This window comes from Amblyraja radiata, chromosome 46 (assembly GCF_010909765.2).
Source record: "Amblyraja radiata isolate CabotCenter1 chromosome 46, sAmbRad1.1.pri, whole genome shotgun sequence".
Lineage (NCBI taxonomy): Eukaryota > Metazoa > Chordata > Chondrichthyes > Rajiformes > Rajidae > Amblyraja > Amblyraja radiata.
This window is the reverse complement of record NC_046001.1, coordinates 742,357-758,932: the sequence shown is the minus strand read 5'-3', so window position 1 is coordinate 758,932 and position 16,576 is coordinate 742,357. Positions and strand designations below refer to the sequence as shown.

Below are 16,576 nucleotides of genomic sequence, written 5' to 3'. Positions count from 1 at the left end.
TTGTTACTCGTGGACATTTTCCAACATGTTGAAAAATCGTCCCGACTTACCTGATGCCCCGAGTTCCGACGGCTGGCATTACGAGCCGCTAGGAAACATCTACGGCCTCCTACGAGCTCGCTACCGACATTCCCCGAGTTCGAATCAAGTGGAAAACTCGGGAGAGTTCGTGACTAACTCGGGAAAGTGGGACAGGGCCTTAACACTGATTTGAAACAAAATGAAAAAGGGCGTTGGAGTCTCCCAAACCCAGTGGGCCAGAATGGGAAAGGAAGACAATGTTGGCTTTAACACAATAATTGCGCTGTCACGCAGGCGGGGATGCTCATCGGAGAGTCAGGCTCATTGGACTCAAAGTCTCCAGCTCTGCACACCCCCCACCCAGCTGCATGAGAGAGCCAGGACGATGCGTGACTGGCCACGACTGAGAGACTTGTGCAAGGATCAGCGGAGATTTGGCGCGGCACGGTGGCGCAGCGGTAGAGTTGCTGCCTCGCAGCGCCAGAGACCCGGGTTCCACCCCGACTACGGGTGCCGTCTGTACGTAGTTTGTACCTTCTCCCCGTGACCTGCGTGGGTTTTCTCCGGGTGCTCCGGTTTCCGCCCACACTCCAAACATGTGCAAGCTTGTAGGTTAATTGGCTTTTGTTAAACTGTCCCTAGTGTGTGCAAGATAGAACTAGTGTGCGGCGATCGCTGGCCAGCATGGACTCGGTGGGCCGAAGGGCCTGTTTCCACAATGTGTCTCTAAAGTAAACGGAACAAATTGACCTCTGTAAATTGCCCCTAGTGTGTAAGGAATCGATGCAAAAGTGGGATTTGTGTGAACGGGTCATTGATGGTCAGCATGGACTCGGCGGGCCGAAGGGCCTGTTGCCGTGCTGTATCTTTCAATCAATTCAATCAATTGATTTCTGGAGGCAGGGTTGTGCAGGGTTGGACTTCATTGCAGTCCAACAATCTGCTCTGCCAGACCATCCGTGGATGTAAAGGAATGATCAATGTATACGGCCTAAACATTGCATCAGTCCTGGTGAAAAGTTGAATGTTCCCTGCCATTGCAGATGCTGAGTGTTCCTCCTGCAGTCTGTTGTGTCTCCACTGAGGAGAGGCCGTGGGCTGGCTTGGTAAAGTGGTCAATCAAGTGAAGAGTGTTTTACTGTCATATGTCCCAAAACGGAACAATGAAATGTATATTTGCAGCAGCATAACAGGTATGTAAACACAAAAAGCTGGAGTAACTCAGCGGGACAGACAGGCAGCATCTCTGGAGAGAAGGAATGGGTGACGTTTCGGGTCGAGACCCTTCTTCAGATTCCGTTTTGGTCGAGACCCTCCTTCAGACGTCTCAACCCGAAACGTCACCCAGTTTGGGAGGAATTCCTTCAGCAAAAGGGTGGTGAATCTGTGGAATTCATTGCCACAGACGGCCGGGGAGGCCGAGTCGATGGGTGCTTTTAAAGTGGAGATTGGTAGATTGTTGATTAGTACGGGTGTCCAGGGTTATGGGGAGAAGGTAGAATGGGGTTAAGCAGAGAAAATAGATCAGCAATAATTGAATGGCGGAGTAGGCTCGATGGGCTGAATGGCCTAATTCTGCTCCTATGACTTATGAAGTTGACATGTTAGGTTGTGGGTGTGCTGCAGTTTTGAAAAGTTGAAGTATTGTAGACTCCTCTGCTGCTGCTTTGTCAACTTTGCTTGGATCCACCACTGGGCACCGAGCCAGCTGATATCAGCAATGTCTTTCCAATGAACTGCAAAGACCCCATGAAATTGGAGGCCTTCCATTTCATTGACAGCATCTCATGTTGGCATGGCTGGGCCTCACCCAGGAGAGGGCACACTTCCTCCTTCGCCTCAGCGTCCCGTGGCACCATTCCTCAGTCGCTTCCCGGCGGGGCACTGAGCAGCGGGCACCTTGCCTGATGGGCAGTGCCACCCTTGCCCTCGCCGGCTCCGCTCTCCGCGCAAGTGACTGGAGCACTCGCTGTGCACCAGCTGCAGTTGGCAGCAACTCATCAGCTTTCACATGGGGAAGATCTCCCAGTGCAGCTTAAATGGGTTGAAGGACATGGTCAAGTCAAACTGAAATGAAAGAACAGATGCAGAAAAATGCTACATTGAAATCACGAGACAGTGATTAAAGTGGGTGGAACCCCAGCCTGCCGAGTTCTGCCCGGGGGTCAAAAGGGCACACAGCACCAGAAGCCAGTGAAGAAGACACAAGAGACTTGCGAGCGGCAAAACTTGAACAGTAAATCAAAAGGACTGTCCGAAAAGACTGCCGCGATAGCCAGAAAAGGCAAGCAGGACTGATTTTCTACAGACCCGATTGGCAGCCGGTAAGGACTGAACTCTAAATGGACTGAGCCGAAGACTGCAGCCCCAGAGACTCTGTTTAACCCTTTAATATCTGAGAAACTTGTCTGGCTAACATGTTGATTGAGAAAGTTTGAAATATTGGTGGTGTTTGTTAACCAAGATGACAGGGTGATGGTAGTGTTTGTTGTCTATGTGAAGTGCATATGTTAAGGGCTAATGTGAGCTAATTTCTAATACTTATATGCTATGTGTGGTGTTAGTTTAAATAATTGCACTTTAAAAAATATGATAAAATGTGTTAAAAAAACAGTAAAGATTCATATGATATTAAGCTAAAAAATTGGTAACAGTAGTGGGCATTATTTGTATTTTTCATTTAATGAAATGTGAAAATTATTTAAAAAACAAAATGGCTGCTATGAGTTGGAATGTTAGATACATGTAATTTTCTGTTATTTATATTTGGTTACAGTAATGTGTATATTTTTTGCCTTTGTGTCTAAAGGTTTTTCACCTGATAAAGACCAAAACTGATAAAGACCAAAACTGATAAACACCAAATCTGGTAAAGACTAAAACTGCTAAAAACTGCTAAAGACTGATCTGCCAAAATAAAAGAAGGAGAAAATAAAAGGTGGAAAAGAAGTGTTTGGTCTGAGTGAATCCAGTTCATCATTTCGGGGTAGATAAATCAAATCCCTTTCAAGCGGGGAATCTGCAAAAACATTAGAAGACTTGACAGACATGGTCACTGCAAGCAGGGTGGGAGTGTTTTGAAATGTGGCCCCATCACGCCAGCTTCACCAGCCTGGCACGTGTGTGGCACAAAGGCTCACCGAGCATTCCTGTCTACTGCCTGCCACCGCACATGGCAGCAGACCCCCCCCCCCCCTGTCCCTACCTGGTCCCAGCACACTCCCACCCCCCATCGACTAACCACTGCGCCCCTCCTGCTGCTACTCCTCAGCGGTACATCATGGACGCAGTGTGAAGCTGGGCACTGGGCACTTTCCCATGTGGGTAGAGAAGAATGCTGCCACACTCTCTCATTAACAGGAGCCCTGCATGAAGTGAAAGGGGCGGGGGAGAGGGGTTTTGTGCCTCCTCCCTCCAAGGCAGTGCCAGCCTGCGGGACATGATTCCCGGGATACAAGCAACCTCTGGGTACACCACGCCAGTTGTTATTCCTCAAAGGCAGGCTGATAAGTGCACTGAGCCTGGAAAGCCCAGCGCTGAGACTGACCACAGGGGAACAATGACCTGCCTGCAGTGGTCGTGCAGTGAAATCTCTAACCCATTCTCAATGGGCCGAATGGCCTTTATTCTGTTCCTATGACAAATTAACTTACTTATTCTGTTCCTTTGACTTCAGAACAGACTGACAATTTCATGACATCAGGTGCAAGAGGAGGGATCTCTGTCCCTTTAGATTCCCCACTCAATCTTTCACCGGATTTATAGTGGGTCGCAGGTAAGTCTGTGTACATTAAACGAGGGTTTTTACCTCTGACCAGGGTCCTCAGTACTAGTCCTCATACGTTCATAAGGTCATAAGTGATAGGAGTAGAATTCGGCCATTCGGCCCATCGTCTACTATGCCATTCAATCGTGGCTGATCTATCTCTCCCTCCTAACCCCATTCTCCTGCCTTCTCCCCATAACCCCTGACACCCGTACTAATCAAGAATCTGTCTATCTCTGCCTTAAAAATATCCACTGACTTGGCCTCCACAGCCGTCTGTGGCAATGAATTCCACAGATTCACCACCCTCTGGCTAAAGAAATTCCCCCTCATCTCCTTCCGAAAGGCACGTCCTTTAATTCTGAGGACCTTTCATTCTGAGGCTGGGCCCTCTAGTCCTAGACTCTCCCACCAGTGGAAACATTCTCTCCACGTCCACTCTATCCAGGCCTTTCACTGTTCGAGTGAAGCACAAACCTGCTGGCCTTCCTGCAAATGCAGCGCTGCGCGTTTAACTGCTGAGCCACTGGGATCTCCTCTTTATATCCAGTCAGATAGAAGTGGGTCATTTGGCCCGACATTTACGCTCCACACAAACTTCCTCCCACCACATTGCATCCCATCGGCATTTCCTGCAATTCCTTCTTTCTTCCTCGTGCAGACCCAGTTTCCCCTTCAATCCATTTCTGCCATTCACCACAGAAAGAACTTCCCCCAGAAATGCCGACCGGATTGATTATATTCACAGCTCTTGTTGTGATCTCACCGACAGCAGGAAACATTTTCTCCGCATCTAACCTTTGGTCATTTTGAACGCTTCAACCAGGCCACACAAGCCTGGCCTTCTAGTTTTCCTTTCTCCTTATTAGGACTGGTAACCAGAGGGGGAATTTGTAAACGGGAGATTGTAATGGAATTTCCTTTAAAGGCGAGCGGACTGTGTGACCCCGACAGTAGCCAGTGCAGATGTTTCCTGCCGCCCAGCTACAGGGAAACATCTAGTTAGGTTGCATTGTCCTTGTTGATGTGGTTTCTTACCAGATGCCCGCCATAAGCCTGCAGTTCTCCAACTCCAGATCAATTTGCTGCGGATTGATGTAAATTCGGTTCGTCATATTAATGACAGGACATGCTCTGCGGGCAAGAGACAGAAGATTCAGAATTCAAAGGGTCAAAGGTGTTTTATTGTCACGTGTACCAATGAAGGTGCAGTGAAATTCGATTTACCATACACCCATACTAAAAAAACAACACGACACACAACTACATACAAGTTGACATAAACATCCACCACTGTGGTTCCCCACACTCCTCACTGTGATGAAAGGCAATAAAGTCTAATCTTCTTCCCTTCTTTTCTCCTGCGGTAGGAATGGTGGAATAGTCATCGAGTCACAGTGATACAGCATGGAATCAGGCCCAACTTGCCCACACCGGCCAACATGTCCCATCTACATTAGTCCCACCTGCCTGCGTTTGGTCCATATCCCTCCAAACCTGTCCTATCCATGCACCTGTCTAATAGTTTCTTAAACGTTGGGATAGTCCCAGCCTCAACTACCTCCTCTGGCAGCTTGTTCCATACACCCACCACCCTTTGTGTGAAAAAGTTACCCCTCAGATTCCTGTTAAATCTTTTCCCCTTCACCTTAAACCTATGTCCTCTGGTCCTCGATTCCCCTACTCTGGGCAATAGACTCTGTGCGTCTGTCTACCCGATCTATTCCTCTCGTGATTTTGTACACCTCTATAAGATCACCCCTCATCCTACTGCGCTCCATGGAACAGAGACCCAGTCTACTCAACCTCTCCCTGTAGCTCAGGCCCTCTAGTCCTGGCAACATCCTCGTATGAGTGCGAACATAGCCTTGACCGCACTCTCAAGCTTCCCTTCTTGGAGTTGGAAGTTGGGTTTAGGTTTATTATTGTCACGTGTGGCAAGACAATTATAAACCTAAGTGCAGTGAAGATCTTTATTTTGCATGCAATAATTCAAGCAAAGGTATCAGGTGTATCAAATAGTTGGCAACATTGTAGGGCATCAGTTCCATAGACAAAGTCCAATGTCCGCAATGGGGTCGAGGTGAATCGAACAATACCTTCGCTTATGGAAGTGCCGTTCAGAAACCGAGAAGAACCTGTTCCTTTGATTATGTCTTTGATCATGTTAGCTGCTCTTCTCTGGAGAGAAGGAATGGGTGACATTTTGGGTGGAGACCCTTCTTTAGATTCAAGTCTGAAGAAGGGTCTCGACCAGGAACGTCACCCATTCCTCCTCTCCAGAGATGCTGCCTTTCCCGCTGAATTACTCCAGCTTTTTGGGTCTGCCTTCACTAGATCCAACACCCAGTGATTTCCCCGCAGCCGTGCAAAGGTTTCAACATCTGCAATCTCCCCCGACCCTTGTGGCAAAGAGTTCTCCGTGTTGTCTCACCTGAACAGAACTGCAGAATCAGAGAGTGACCCGACCACCATATCTGGGTAAGAATTATCATCAATGTCTATTCCTCCGTCAATGGAGTACCCGAACTTGGTCACTCCCACGGTTTCTCCTTCGATTATCTACGAGAGGGAAGCATGGTTCAAGAATCACTGTTCAAAGACAAGGCTGGCATCACATGGCCCAACATGGTGAACAAATGCAGGCTTAGTCCATATAACAAATATAGTGCGGCACGGTGGCGCAGCGGTAGAGTTGCTGCCTCACAGCGCCAGAGACCTGGGTTCCATCCTGACTACGGGTGCTGTCTGTACGGAGTTTGCACGTTCTCCCCGTGACCTGCGTGGGTTTTCTCCGGTTTCCTCCCACACTCCAAAGACGTACAGGTTTGTAGGTTAATTAGCTTTGGTAAATAGTGAAAATTGTCCCTAGTGTGTGTGTAGGTTCAGTGTACGGGGTGATCGCTGGCTGGTGCGGACTCGGTGGGCCGAAGGGCCTGCTTCCACACTGTATCTCAAAATTCTAGTTTAAATCTCCGAAACAGCAGCCCCTGCAGCCAGACTTATTTATTTAATCATTTCGGGCAAATGTTTAGAATTTAGAGTTCAGAGATATAGGGTGGAAACAGGCCCTTTGACCCATCAGGTCCGTGCCGACCACCTGTACACTAGTTCTATCCTACACCCTCGGGATGTTAGGTGAACCAAGAAACATTTGGACAGGTACATGGATAGGACAGGTTTGGAGGGATATGGGCCAAATGCAGGCAGGTGGGACTAGTGTAGCTGGGACATGTTGGCCGGTGTGGGCAAGTTGGACCGAAGGGCCTGTTTCCACGCTGTATCACTCCATGGCTATGACTCTATATCAATTTACACAGGGCCAATTAGCCTACAAAGCTGTATGTCTTTAGAATGTGGGAGGAAACCGGAGCACCCGGAGAAAACCCACGCGGTCAGCGTGAGAACGTACAAACTCCGTAATGACAGCACCTGTAGTCAGGATCCAACCTGGGTCTGTGGAGCATCTGCATTACCCGCTGCGGCGTTATCCCGCCCAGCATCAGTATATTATAAAACAAAGCACAACCATCTTCCAGTCCCGCCTCAAGACCCATCTCTTCACCTCTGCCTATCCTTAGCCCCACGTCCCCGTCCCTTTTCATCTGTGCATTAATTGCCTCATACTGTGTTTTGTATTGAATTCTGTCTTTCCTTTGTGTACTAGTCATGTCTCTACTATCTATTTCATTCCCCTTACATGTTTTTCCTCTACATGCTCAATTTTTGTAAGGTGTCCTTGAGACTCTTGAAAGGCGCCCATAAATAAAATTTATTATTATTATTATTAACTTGCAAATGTCAATGAATTAGACTCAATTGCAAAAGTCAATGAATTAGGTAAATGAATTGACTCAATTAGAAATAGATTCCAGTGCATGCAATCGATTATCACCAGTTGCTTTAATTCAATATGTGCGTCTTTGCTGGGTACCTGAGCAGGAATTGTGTTCAGGCCAAACTTGTTTCCATGGTAGATGTAGACCTTGCCATGTTCATCGTACGGGGCCCCAACAGCAATGTCTTATAAAATAAGAGAAAGATATTCTGTCAGCCTCGGCACATACATACTTGCGGCCTGCTGGAATCAATCAGCAGAAATCTGCGCTGGAGCTTGCAGCTCGGAACAATTTTTGCTGCTGTTATGAGCCCAGCACTAAAGGAACGTTACTTTAAAATCAGAGCCCTTCCAATCAAGAGTGTTCAGAAACACCTCTGCTTAGAAGTTGGGAGGTCATATAGCAGTTGTATACGACACTGGTGAGGCCGCATTTGGAGTATTGTGTTCAGTTCTGCGCACCGTGTTATAGGAAAGATGTTGTCAAGTTGGAAAGGGTACAGAGAAGATTTACGAGGATGTTGCCGGGACTAGAGGGTGGGAGCTACAGGGAGAGGTTGAGCAGGCTGGGTCTCTATTCCTTGGAGCGCAGGTGGATGAGGGGTGATCTTGCAGAGGTGTACAAAATCATGAGAGGAATAGATCAGGTAGATGCACAGAGTCTCTTGCCCAGAGTAGGGGAATCAAGGACCAGAGGACAGAGAATTAAGGGGAAAGATTTAATAGGAATCTGAGGGGTAACTTTTTCACACAAAGGGTGGTGGGTGTATGGAACAAGCTGCCAGAGGAGGTAGTTGAGGCTGGGACTATCCCAACGTTTAAGTAACAGTTAGACAGGTGCATGCATAGGACAGGTTTGGAGAGATATGGACCAAACGCGAGCAGGTGGGACTGGTGTAGATGGGGCATGTTGGCCGGTGTGGGCAAGTTGGGCCAAAGGGCCTGATTCCACACTGTATCACTCTGCGACTGGTGGAACAGGCTGGGGGCGGGGCCTGAATGGCCTCATGTTTAATCAGTATCCCAGCACCCGATTGTCCTCAATTAGATTCTTGTGTTGATAATTAGTAAAAACATCCAGCAAAGTTTAGTCCTGCATTTTTTGCACTGATCCTTCCCCGTGGTGTGCTGAGTGCCATCCCCTTGCTGGCTTATGGTGAAAGCAGTGAGCGTTGGGCGTGTTCCCGGTGCGCATGGCCAAGCCCTCCACTAGGCCCGGCTCGCCCACCGCGGACATCGACGGGACCCGCTCCGCAAGAGTGAGGAGGGCTGTCGGAGTGCAAGGGGAGCGTTGGAGAGAGTGCGGGGCGGTTGGAATCACAGCTCAGCCTGATCCTGTCCTGAGCTTACTGCAGCGGCTGACAATCCCCATCACACCAGATGGCGCACTTTCTCACTAAGTGACCCAGCAAATGGGACCGGCTAAAACACTGCTCTATACGGGAAATGTCATAAAATAAGGTAGAACCTATTGCTTTCTCTCCAGTACGCAGGACAATGTAGACAACGCACCCCTCAATTTAAGGTGCCAGTTCTGTTTTCCCAACCGTGGGAATTTCAGGGATAAAATATTTGTGCTGATACCTATTTAATCAACCATCCCGTTATATACACCAAATCCTGACAGGTCACCAACTTGCAAATTGTTGGCACAGCTTGCAAGAGATGCCAGGGTTGGCTCGCGATCCTTCCACCCATTAGCACCCTAGGTTGGTACAGCTATCGCCACAAGCTCAGGGTGTGGGCAATCACAGGCTGGCAGCTTACCCCTGTTTGCCCAATGAGTCATGAAGGGCTTTAGTTAGGGTTACCTTTACTGAATTGAATTGAATTGAATACTTTATTGTCACGTGTGACAAGTCACAGTGAATTATACATGAGGTATACAAATAGTCACTACTTAAAGGGCACTGACAAAGTTACAAAGCACCCCGCACCAGGGCCGTTACTGGTTATTTGTATTCCTGAATGTTTCAGCAAATTACACTAGAATGTCATCAAGTCATACAATGTGGAAACAGGCCCTTCAGCCCAAGTTGCCCACACCAGCCAACAATGTCCCAGCTACACTAGTCCTACCTGCCTGCGCTTGGTCCATATCCCTCCAAACCTGTCCTATCCATGTACCTACCTAACTCTTTCTTAAAGGATGGGATAGTTCCAGCCACAACTACCTCCTCTGGCAGCTTCTTCAATACACCCATCACCCTTTGTGTGAAAAAGTTATCCCTCAGATTCCTATTAAATCTTTTCCCCTTCCCCTTCACCTTGAACCTATGTCCTCTGGTCTTCTGTCCCCTACTCTGGGCAAAAGACTCTGTGCATCTACCCAATCTATTCCTCTACTCCAGAACTGAACACAATATTCTAAATGCGGTCTCACCAACATCTTATACAACTGCAACATGACCTCCCAACTTCTATACTCAATACTCTGACTGATGAAGGCCAAAGTGCCAAAAGCCTTTTTGACCACCTTACCTACCTGCGACTCCACCTTCAAGGAACCATGCACCTGTACTCCTAGATCCCTCTGCTCTACAACACTACCCAGAGGCCGACCATTCACTGTGTAGGCCCTGCCCTTGTTCGACGTCCCAAAATGTAACACCTCACACACTTCTCTGTATTAAATTCCATCAACCATTCCTCCGCCCACCTGGCCAATCGATCCAGATCCTGCTGCAATCGTTCACAACCATCTTCACTATCTGCAAAACCACCCATCAGCAAACGTGCTCATCTTGCCCTGTATGTTCTCATCCAAATCATTGATGTCCAATCTTATTACACAATGGCGGTGGACGCCAGACAAAGGGCTGGCAAGAAGAACCAGGGGTGGTCTTACCCACCGCGCCATCAAGGTGGGCAGATGGAGATGCCCACTCCATAACAAGGGCTGGAGAGGGCCGGGCAAGGAGAGGGACGACGGTTCGCAGGACGAACAAAATGGAGAGGATGGCTGCAATGCGCCTTTGTGGCCAATTGTAGGTGGGACTGGGAAATGGTGCCAAGATGGCACAATGGGCTAAGTGTTCGGCTGGCAACCGGAAGGTAGCCGGTTCGAATCCCGCTTGGAGTGCATACTGTCGTTGTGTCCTTGGGCAAGACACTTCACCCACCTTTGCCTGTGTGTGAATGTGTGTGAATGTGTGTGAGTGATTGGTGGTGGTCGGAGGTGCCGTAGGCGCAGATTGGCAGCCACGCTTCCGTCAGTCTGCCCCAGGGCAGCTGTGGCTACAGAAGTAGCTTACCACCACCGAGTGTGACTGAGGAGTGAATGAATAATGCGATGTAAAGCGCCTTGAGTATTAGAAAGGCGCTATATCAATCCCATCCATTATTATTATTATTATATAGACCCAGTGGTCTGTTTGTACATTGTGTACTAACCTGGGGATTGTCTTGCTTAGCTGAATGCAAAAAAAATGTCACTGTACCTTGGCACAAGTGATAATAAAGAAAGCATGGAACCATCACGTTCTCCTTCCCCATGAATGATTTGCGCGTGGACAGCACGGACCTACCTCCAAAACCATCTTGATTGATGTCCCCAATGTTAGCCACAGCCAGTCCGAACAAGGAGTCCTTGGTCCCATTGAGTCGGATGCAGCTCACTCGATTCAACCTGCCGGCCTGGTTAATGTAGACGTACACAGCACCTCCAATCTCTTCCTTCCGATCAAAAAAGTACGGAGCGCCGACCACAAGGTCCATCCACCTGCAAAGCCGGGTCAATCACACGCCATCAGATGAGCTGCCGATGGGCATGCTGACCTTTCCCGAGGCTACACTCCACCCAACAGCGGTGGAATTAACTTGTAGCTGAGGGTAGCTAATGTTATCCCACTTTTTAAGAAAGGAGGGAGAGAGAAAACAGGGAATTATAGACCAGTTAGCCTGACATCAGTGGTGGGGAAGATGCTGGAGTCAATTATAAAAGATGAAATAGCCGAACATTTGGATAGCAGTAACAGGATCGTTCCGAGTCAGCATGGATTTACGAAGGATAAATCATGCTTGACTAATCTTTTGAAGATGTAACTAGGAAAATGGACAAGGGAGAGCCAGTGGATGTAGTGTACCTGGACTTTCAGAAAGCATTTGATAAGGCCCCACATAGGAGATTAGTGGGCACAATGAGGGCACAAGGTATTGGGGGTAGAGTGGGTTTTGAGAGGGTGTAGGGTCAATACATAAGTCTGCACATGGAATATGAATAATTAATTCCTCATTCTTGAGAGAACGGGGGTTCCCCTCACCCATCATTGATGAGGCCCTCACATGTGGCTCCTCGGTACCCCGCAGCTCCGCCCTTGCTCCCTTCGCCCCCCCCATCGCAACAAAGACAGAGTCCCCCTATTCCTCACCTTCCACCCCATCAGCCGTCGCATACAATACATGACCCTCTGAAATTCCTGCACCTCCAACGGGATCCCACCACTTCCCATCTCCACCCCTTGCCACCTTCCGCAGAGACCGTTCCCTCCGCAACTCCCTGGTCAACTCGCCCCTTCCCACCCAAACCACCCCCTTCCCAGGTACCTTCCCCATGCAACCGCAGGAGATGCAACACCTGTCCCTATACCTCCTCGCTCGACTCCGTCCAAGGACCCTGACAGTCTTTTCAGGTGACTTGCACCTCCTCCAACCTTATCTGCTGTATCCGCTGTTCCAGGTGTCAACTCCAGTACATCGGCGAGACCAAGCGCAGGCTCGGCGATCGTTTCGCTAAACACCTGTGCTCAGTCCGCCTTAACCTACCTGATGTCCTGGTTGTCAAACACTTTAACTCCCCCTCCCATTCCCACACTGACCTTTCTGTCCTGGGCCTCCTCCATTGTCAGAGTGAGGCCCAGTGCAAATTGGAGGAACAGCATCTTATATTTCGCTTGGGCAGCTTAAACCCCAGCGGTATGAACTGACTTCTCTAACTTCAAGTAGACCTTGCTTTCTCTCTCTCTCTATCCCCCCCTTCCTAGTTCTCCGACCAGTCTGACTGTCCCCCTGATTTAATCTTATCTCTGTATTCTTTGTTTTCACCTCCTAGCTAACAATGATCTATTCTATATTTTCCTTGACCTTTATCTCCTTTGATGTCTTATTTTCACACCTTACCATTCTTTATCTCTGTGTCTCCTTCTCCCCTGACTCCCAGTCTGAAGAAGGATCTCTACCCGAAACGTCACCCAATCCTTCTCTTCAGAGATGCTGCCTGTCCCGCTGAGTTACTCCAGCATTTTGTGTCTATCTTTGAGAGATGGCTCAGTGGCGCAGCGGTAGAGTTGCTGCCTTACAACACTCGCAGCGCCGGAGACCCATCCTGACCACGGGCGTTATCTTACAGAGCTTGTACGTCTTCCCCGTGACCTGTGTGGGTTTTCTCCGAGATCTTCGGTTTCCTCCCACACTCCAAAAACGTACAGGTTTGTAGGTAAGGTACACAAAATTGCTGGGGAAACTCAGCGGGTGCAGCAGCATCTATGGAGCGAAGGAAATAGGCAACGTTTCGGGCCGAAACCCTTCTTCAGACTGATGGGGGGTGGGGAAAGAAAGAAGGAAAAAGGGAGGAGGAGGAGGAGGAGCCCGAGGGCGGGCGGATGGGAGGGTGGGAGGAGACAGCTAGAGGGTGAAGGAAGGGGAGGAGACAGCACGGGCTAGCCAAATTGGGAGAATTCAATGTTGATGCCATAAGGACGCAAGGACCCCAGACGGAATATGAGGTGCTGTTCCTCCAATTTCCGCTGTTGCTCACTCTGGCAATGGAGGAGACCCAGGACAGAGAGGTCGGATTGGGAATGGGAGGGGGAGTTGAGGTCCTGGCTCTCTGTCCTGGTGCTGCTGCACCCGCTGAGTTTCCCCAGCAATTTTGTGTACCTTCGATATTCCAGCATCTGCAGTTCCCTTTTGAACAGGTTTGTAGGTAAATTGGCTTGGTATCAATGTAAACTGTCCCTAGTGTGTGTAGAATGTTAGTATGCGGGGATCGCTGGTCAGCGTGGACTCGGTGGGCCGAAGGGCCTGTTTCCGCGCTGTATCTCTTAAGCCAAACTAAACTAAAAAAGAATAAGGAAGTTGATGTGCTTGCACTCACCCATCACTGTTGAGATCCACTGTGGCGACTGCGTAGCCGTACGATGAGCCCAGCTCCTCTCCCCACAAGATGTGCTCGGGTGCCAGTCTGTTGACACCTTCTTTCCTCAGGATCACCACTGCCCCAGTGTGGTTGGCTCTCGGTGCCCCCGAGACAACGCTCAACTCGTTCTGCCGAATGAGCCCTTTACCTGAATCTACAGAGAACCCTGCAAGAAGTACGAGCAGTTCAGGAACGCAAACGCGGATGGTGAAGATGGAGATTTGGTTAACGTGCAAGGAATGAAAGAAACAGAGCACCAGGCGTAGCGGACCCTGGGGGAGGGGGGTTAGTTAGGTGTGGTCGGGGGGGGGGGGGGGGTGAGGAGGTGAGGGGGAGGTAGTGTCATTTATTTTAATAACCTTGATTAAGCATTGCTCAGGACTTTAGTATGGACCACGTTATGTTGTCTGGTGCAAAACGTATCAGACATGTTACCTGAGCCAGCATATTGAGCAACTATTTGTTAGAAACACAGATATCAGAGTGTCAAACAATATTGGGCTCAAACATTTTGGGCCAACCATTTGGGCCAACCATTTTGGGATTGGCTCCATCGGCCATTTTGCACAATGTCACTCTCCATTCACTTTACTGGAGGGTAATATCCGGCTCAGTGCTGCTCCTGACTGCATCATTTTCTTGAAGGGTTTGGTGCGGGATTGAGAGGTGGGAAGGAAGGAGGCAGCAATCAGGTTAAAGTTGCTCTGAGAAAGTTGAAAGCATTCCATGGCCAAAATACCAACTTTTTAAAAGTGTTCTGTGATGGAAATAGTTTGTGGTTCTGAGTGCAGGAGGCCGTGATGTTGTGCTTGGTTATTTGGATTGGTTGCCACTGGAACCAACTCGGACTCAAGCAATCAGTGACTCAGTAATCTGGGCTACACTGGAAAGTGCATTGATGGCCTAGATGTCTTCAAATAAATTGCTACAGAGGCATTATCTTCCAGATCAGTCCTGGTTTTGCAAGCAGGACGTAAGTCTATCTGAAGAGGTTTCCACCCTCTGTTCCACTCCTTATGAATCCACAGACACAGAAGATAAGCCACAACCAGTAATATTAGTTTGTAAAGATTCGAGAGGTCATGTTGGGGCTAAAACAACCTGCAACGTTGACAAGGAACACATTTGATAAATGCTGCCGTTCCACTCCGGTGGAGATGGCCACTGGAGGCCCTGCTGCAGCCTGGGGCTCGGTTAGACCAGGAGCCGCTCCAAGAGGTCTAGCGAGCGGACACAGAGCGGCGGAGGACACCACGGCTACGCTTGGCCAGGCCGACCCTGCAACGCCGCCAGGACAACGGGCCTCCATCGCCAGGTTAACAACTCTGTGAAGTCTTACAACAACTGGGACTTGAAAATGGCGCCCAACCTGGCAACTCTTGTACACTGCCTCAGTACATGTGATAATAATAAAGTACCATTAAACATGTCAGTGGAAAGAGAGCCTGCATTGATAGGAATAGATATAGGCCCTTGCAGGTCTAATGTCATTTGATGTGAAATTTTCAGGATTTCTCCCGCAATTCATTTTCGTGAACAATTTAAAGACAATAGAAGCAGAAAAATGTTGCAAGATCTATACTGGAAATTGGTCATCTTCTCTGCTCACGTGGGAAGACCTGGAGACAGTTGAAATACATTCATCGAAGAGCTGGAACGAAGACAGACCTGATGACGACTCTTAACACTTGTTGTGAATAGGTTGGCACAATTAAACAATTGAACAAAAAGGGAAGTCCTATCCACAACTTGGTGCACGATCAGTTATTCACCGATACTATGGGGCAACAGCAAACGAGCAAACACTTGTGTCTGCAGGTGTCGTGGAGACTAGTTCCATTGTGGCCTTCAAGAGGGAATTGGATAAACATATGGTGAGGAATCATTTGCAAGGCTACTGAGGAGAAGCCAAGGGACTAGCAAGGACTCCACGGGCCGATTGGCCTCCTCTTACACTGCAACCATTCCGTCATTCCCTGATGAACACATGACTTTGGCACTCCAAGGGAAGAGTCACGAAATTCCATTCCAGATATCCAAGAAGTTCACAAACTCAAGGATTGCTTCAGGCTTCCATGTACCGAGGTACGGTGAAAAGCTTTTTGTTGCGTGCTATCCAGTCAGTGGAAAGACTACATATGATTATAATCGAGCCGTCCACAGTGTAAAGGGCATAACGTTTCGTGCAAGACAAAGTCCAGTGAAGTCCGATTAAAGATAGTCTGAGGGTCTCCAATGAGGTAGATAGGAGTTCAGGACTGCTCTCAATTGAGTCTGTCAAACACAGCCACCCATTTACTCTGATCTGATACCAATTCCATGTTACTCTCCCCACATTCCCATCACCTTCCCTAGATTCTTCCCGTCACCCACGCGCTTGGGGCAATTCACAGCAGCCAATTAACCAACCCACGCATGGATCTCTGGGATAAAGCTCATGGAATCTTGATCGGTTTTGACACGAGGGGGAAGAGAGAGGAGGGGCGTCACGGTGGCGCAGCAGTAGAGTCGCTGCCTCATGGCGCCAGAGACCCGGGTTCCATCCTGACTACGGGTGCTGTCTGTACGGAGTTTGCACGTTCTCCCCGTGACCTGCGTGGGTTTTCTCCGGGTACTCTGGTTCCCTCCCACACTCCAAAGACGTGCAGGTTTGTAGGTTAATTGGCTTGGCGTAAATGTAAAGTGTCCCTAGTGTGTGTAGGATAGTGTTAGTGTGCGGGGATCACTGGTCGGTGCGGACTCAGTGGGCCGAAGGGCCTGTTTCCGCGCTGTATCTCTAAACTAAAATATCATCTCGATAAAACCTCCATTCTCT

The 16,576-nt window shown here is 48.8% G+C and overlaps 1 protein-coding gene across 4 annotated transcripts in view; it reads right to left on the bottom strand.

Moving 5' to 3' along the window:
* itga7 (integrin subunit alpha 7) overlaps window positions 1–16,576 on the bottom strand; it is a 129,181-nt gene that overhangs the window by 36,845 nt on the left and 75,760 nt on the right. For all 4 annotated transcript variants that reach the window (XM_033015652.1, XM_033015651.1, XM_033015653.1 and 1 more), the window contains 5 exons: window positions 13,720–13,927; window positions 11,153–11,346; window positions 7,722–7,810; window positions 6,222–6,349; window positions 4,826–4,921 (listed from right to left, as the gene is read on the bottom strand). In XM_033015652.1, coding sequence (XP_032871543.1) covers window positions 4,826–4,921; window positions 6,222–6,349; window positions 7,722–7,810; window positions 11,153–11,346; window positions 13,720–13,927 — 715 coding nt within the window. The remainder of the gene's footprint in view (window positions 1–4,825; window positions 4,922–6,221; window positions 6,350–7,721; window positions 7,811–11,152; window positions 11,347–13,719; window positions 13,928–16,576) is intronic.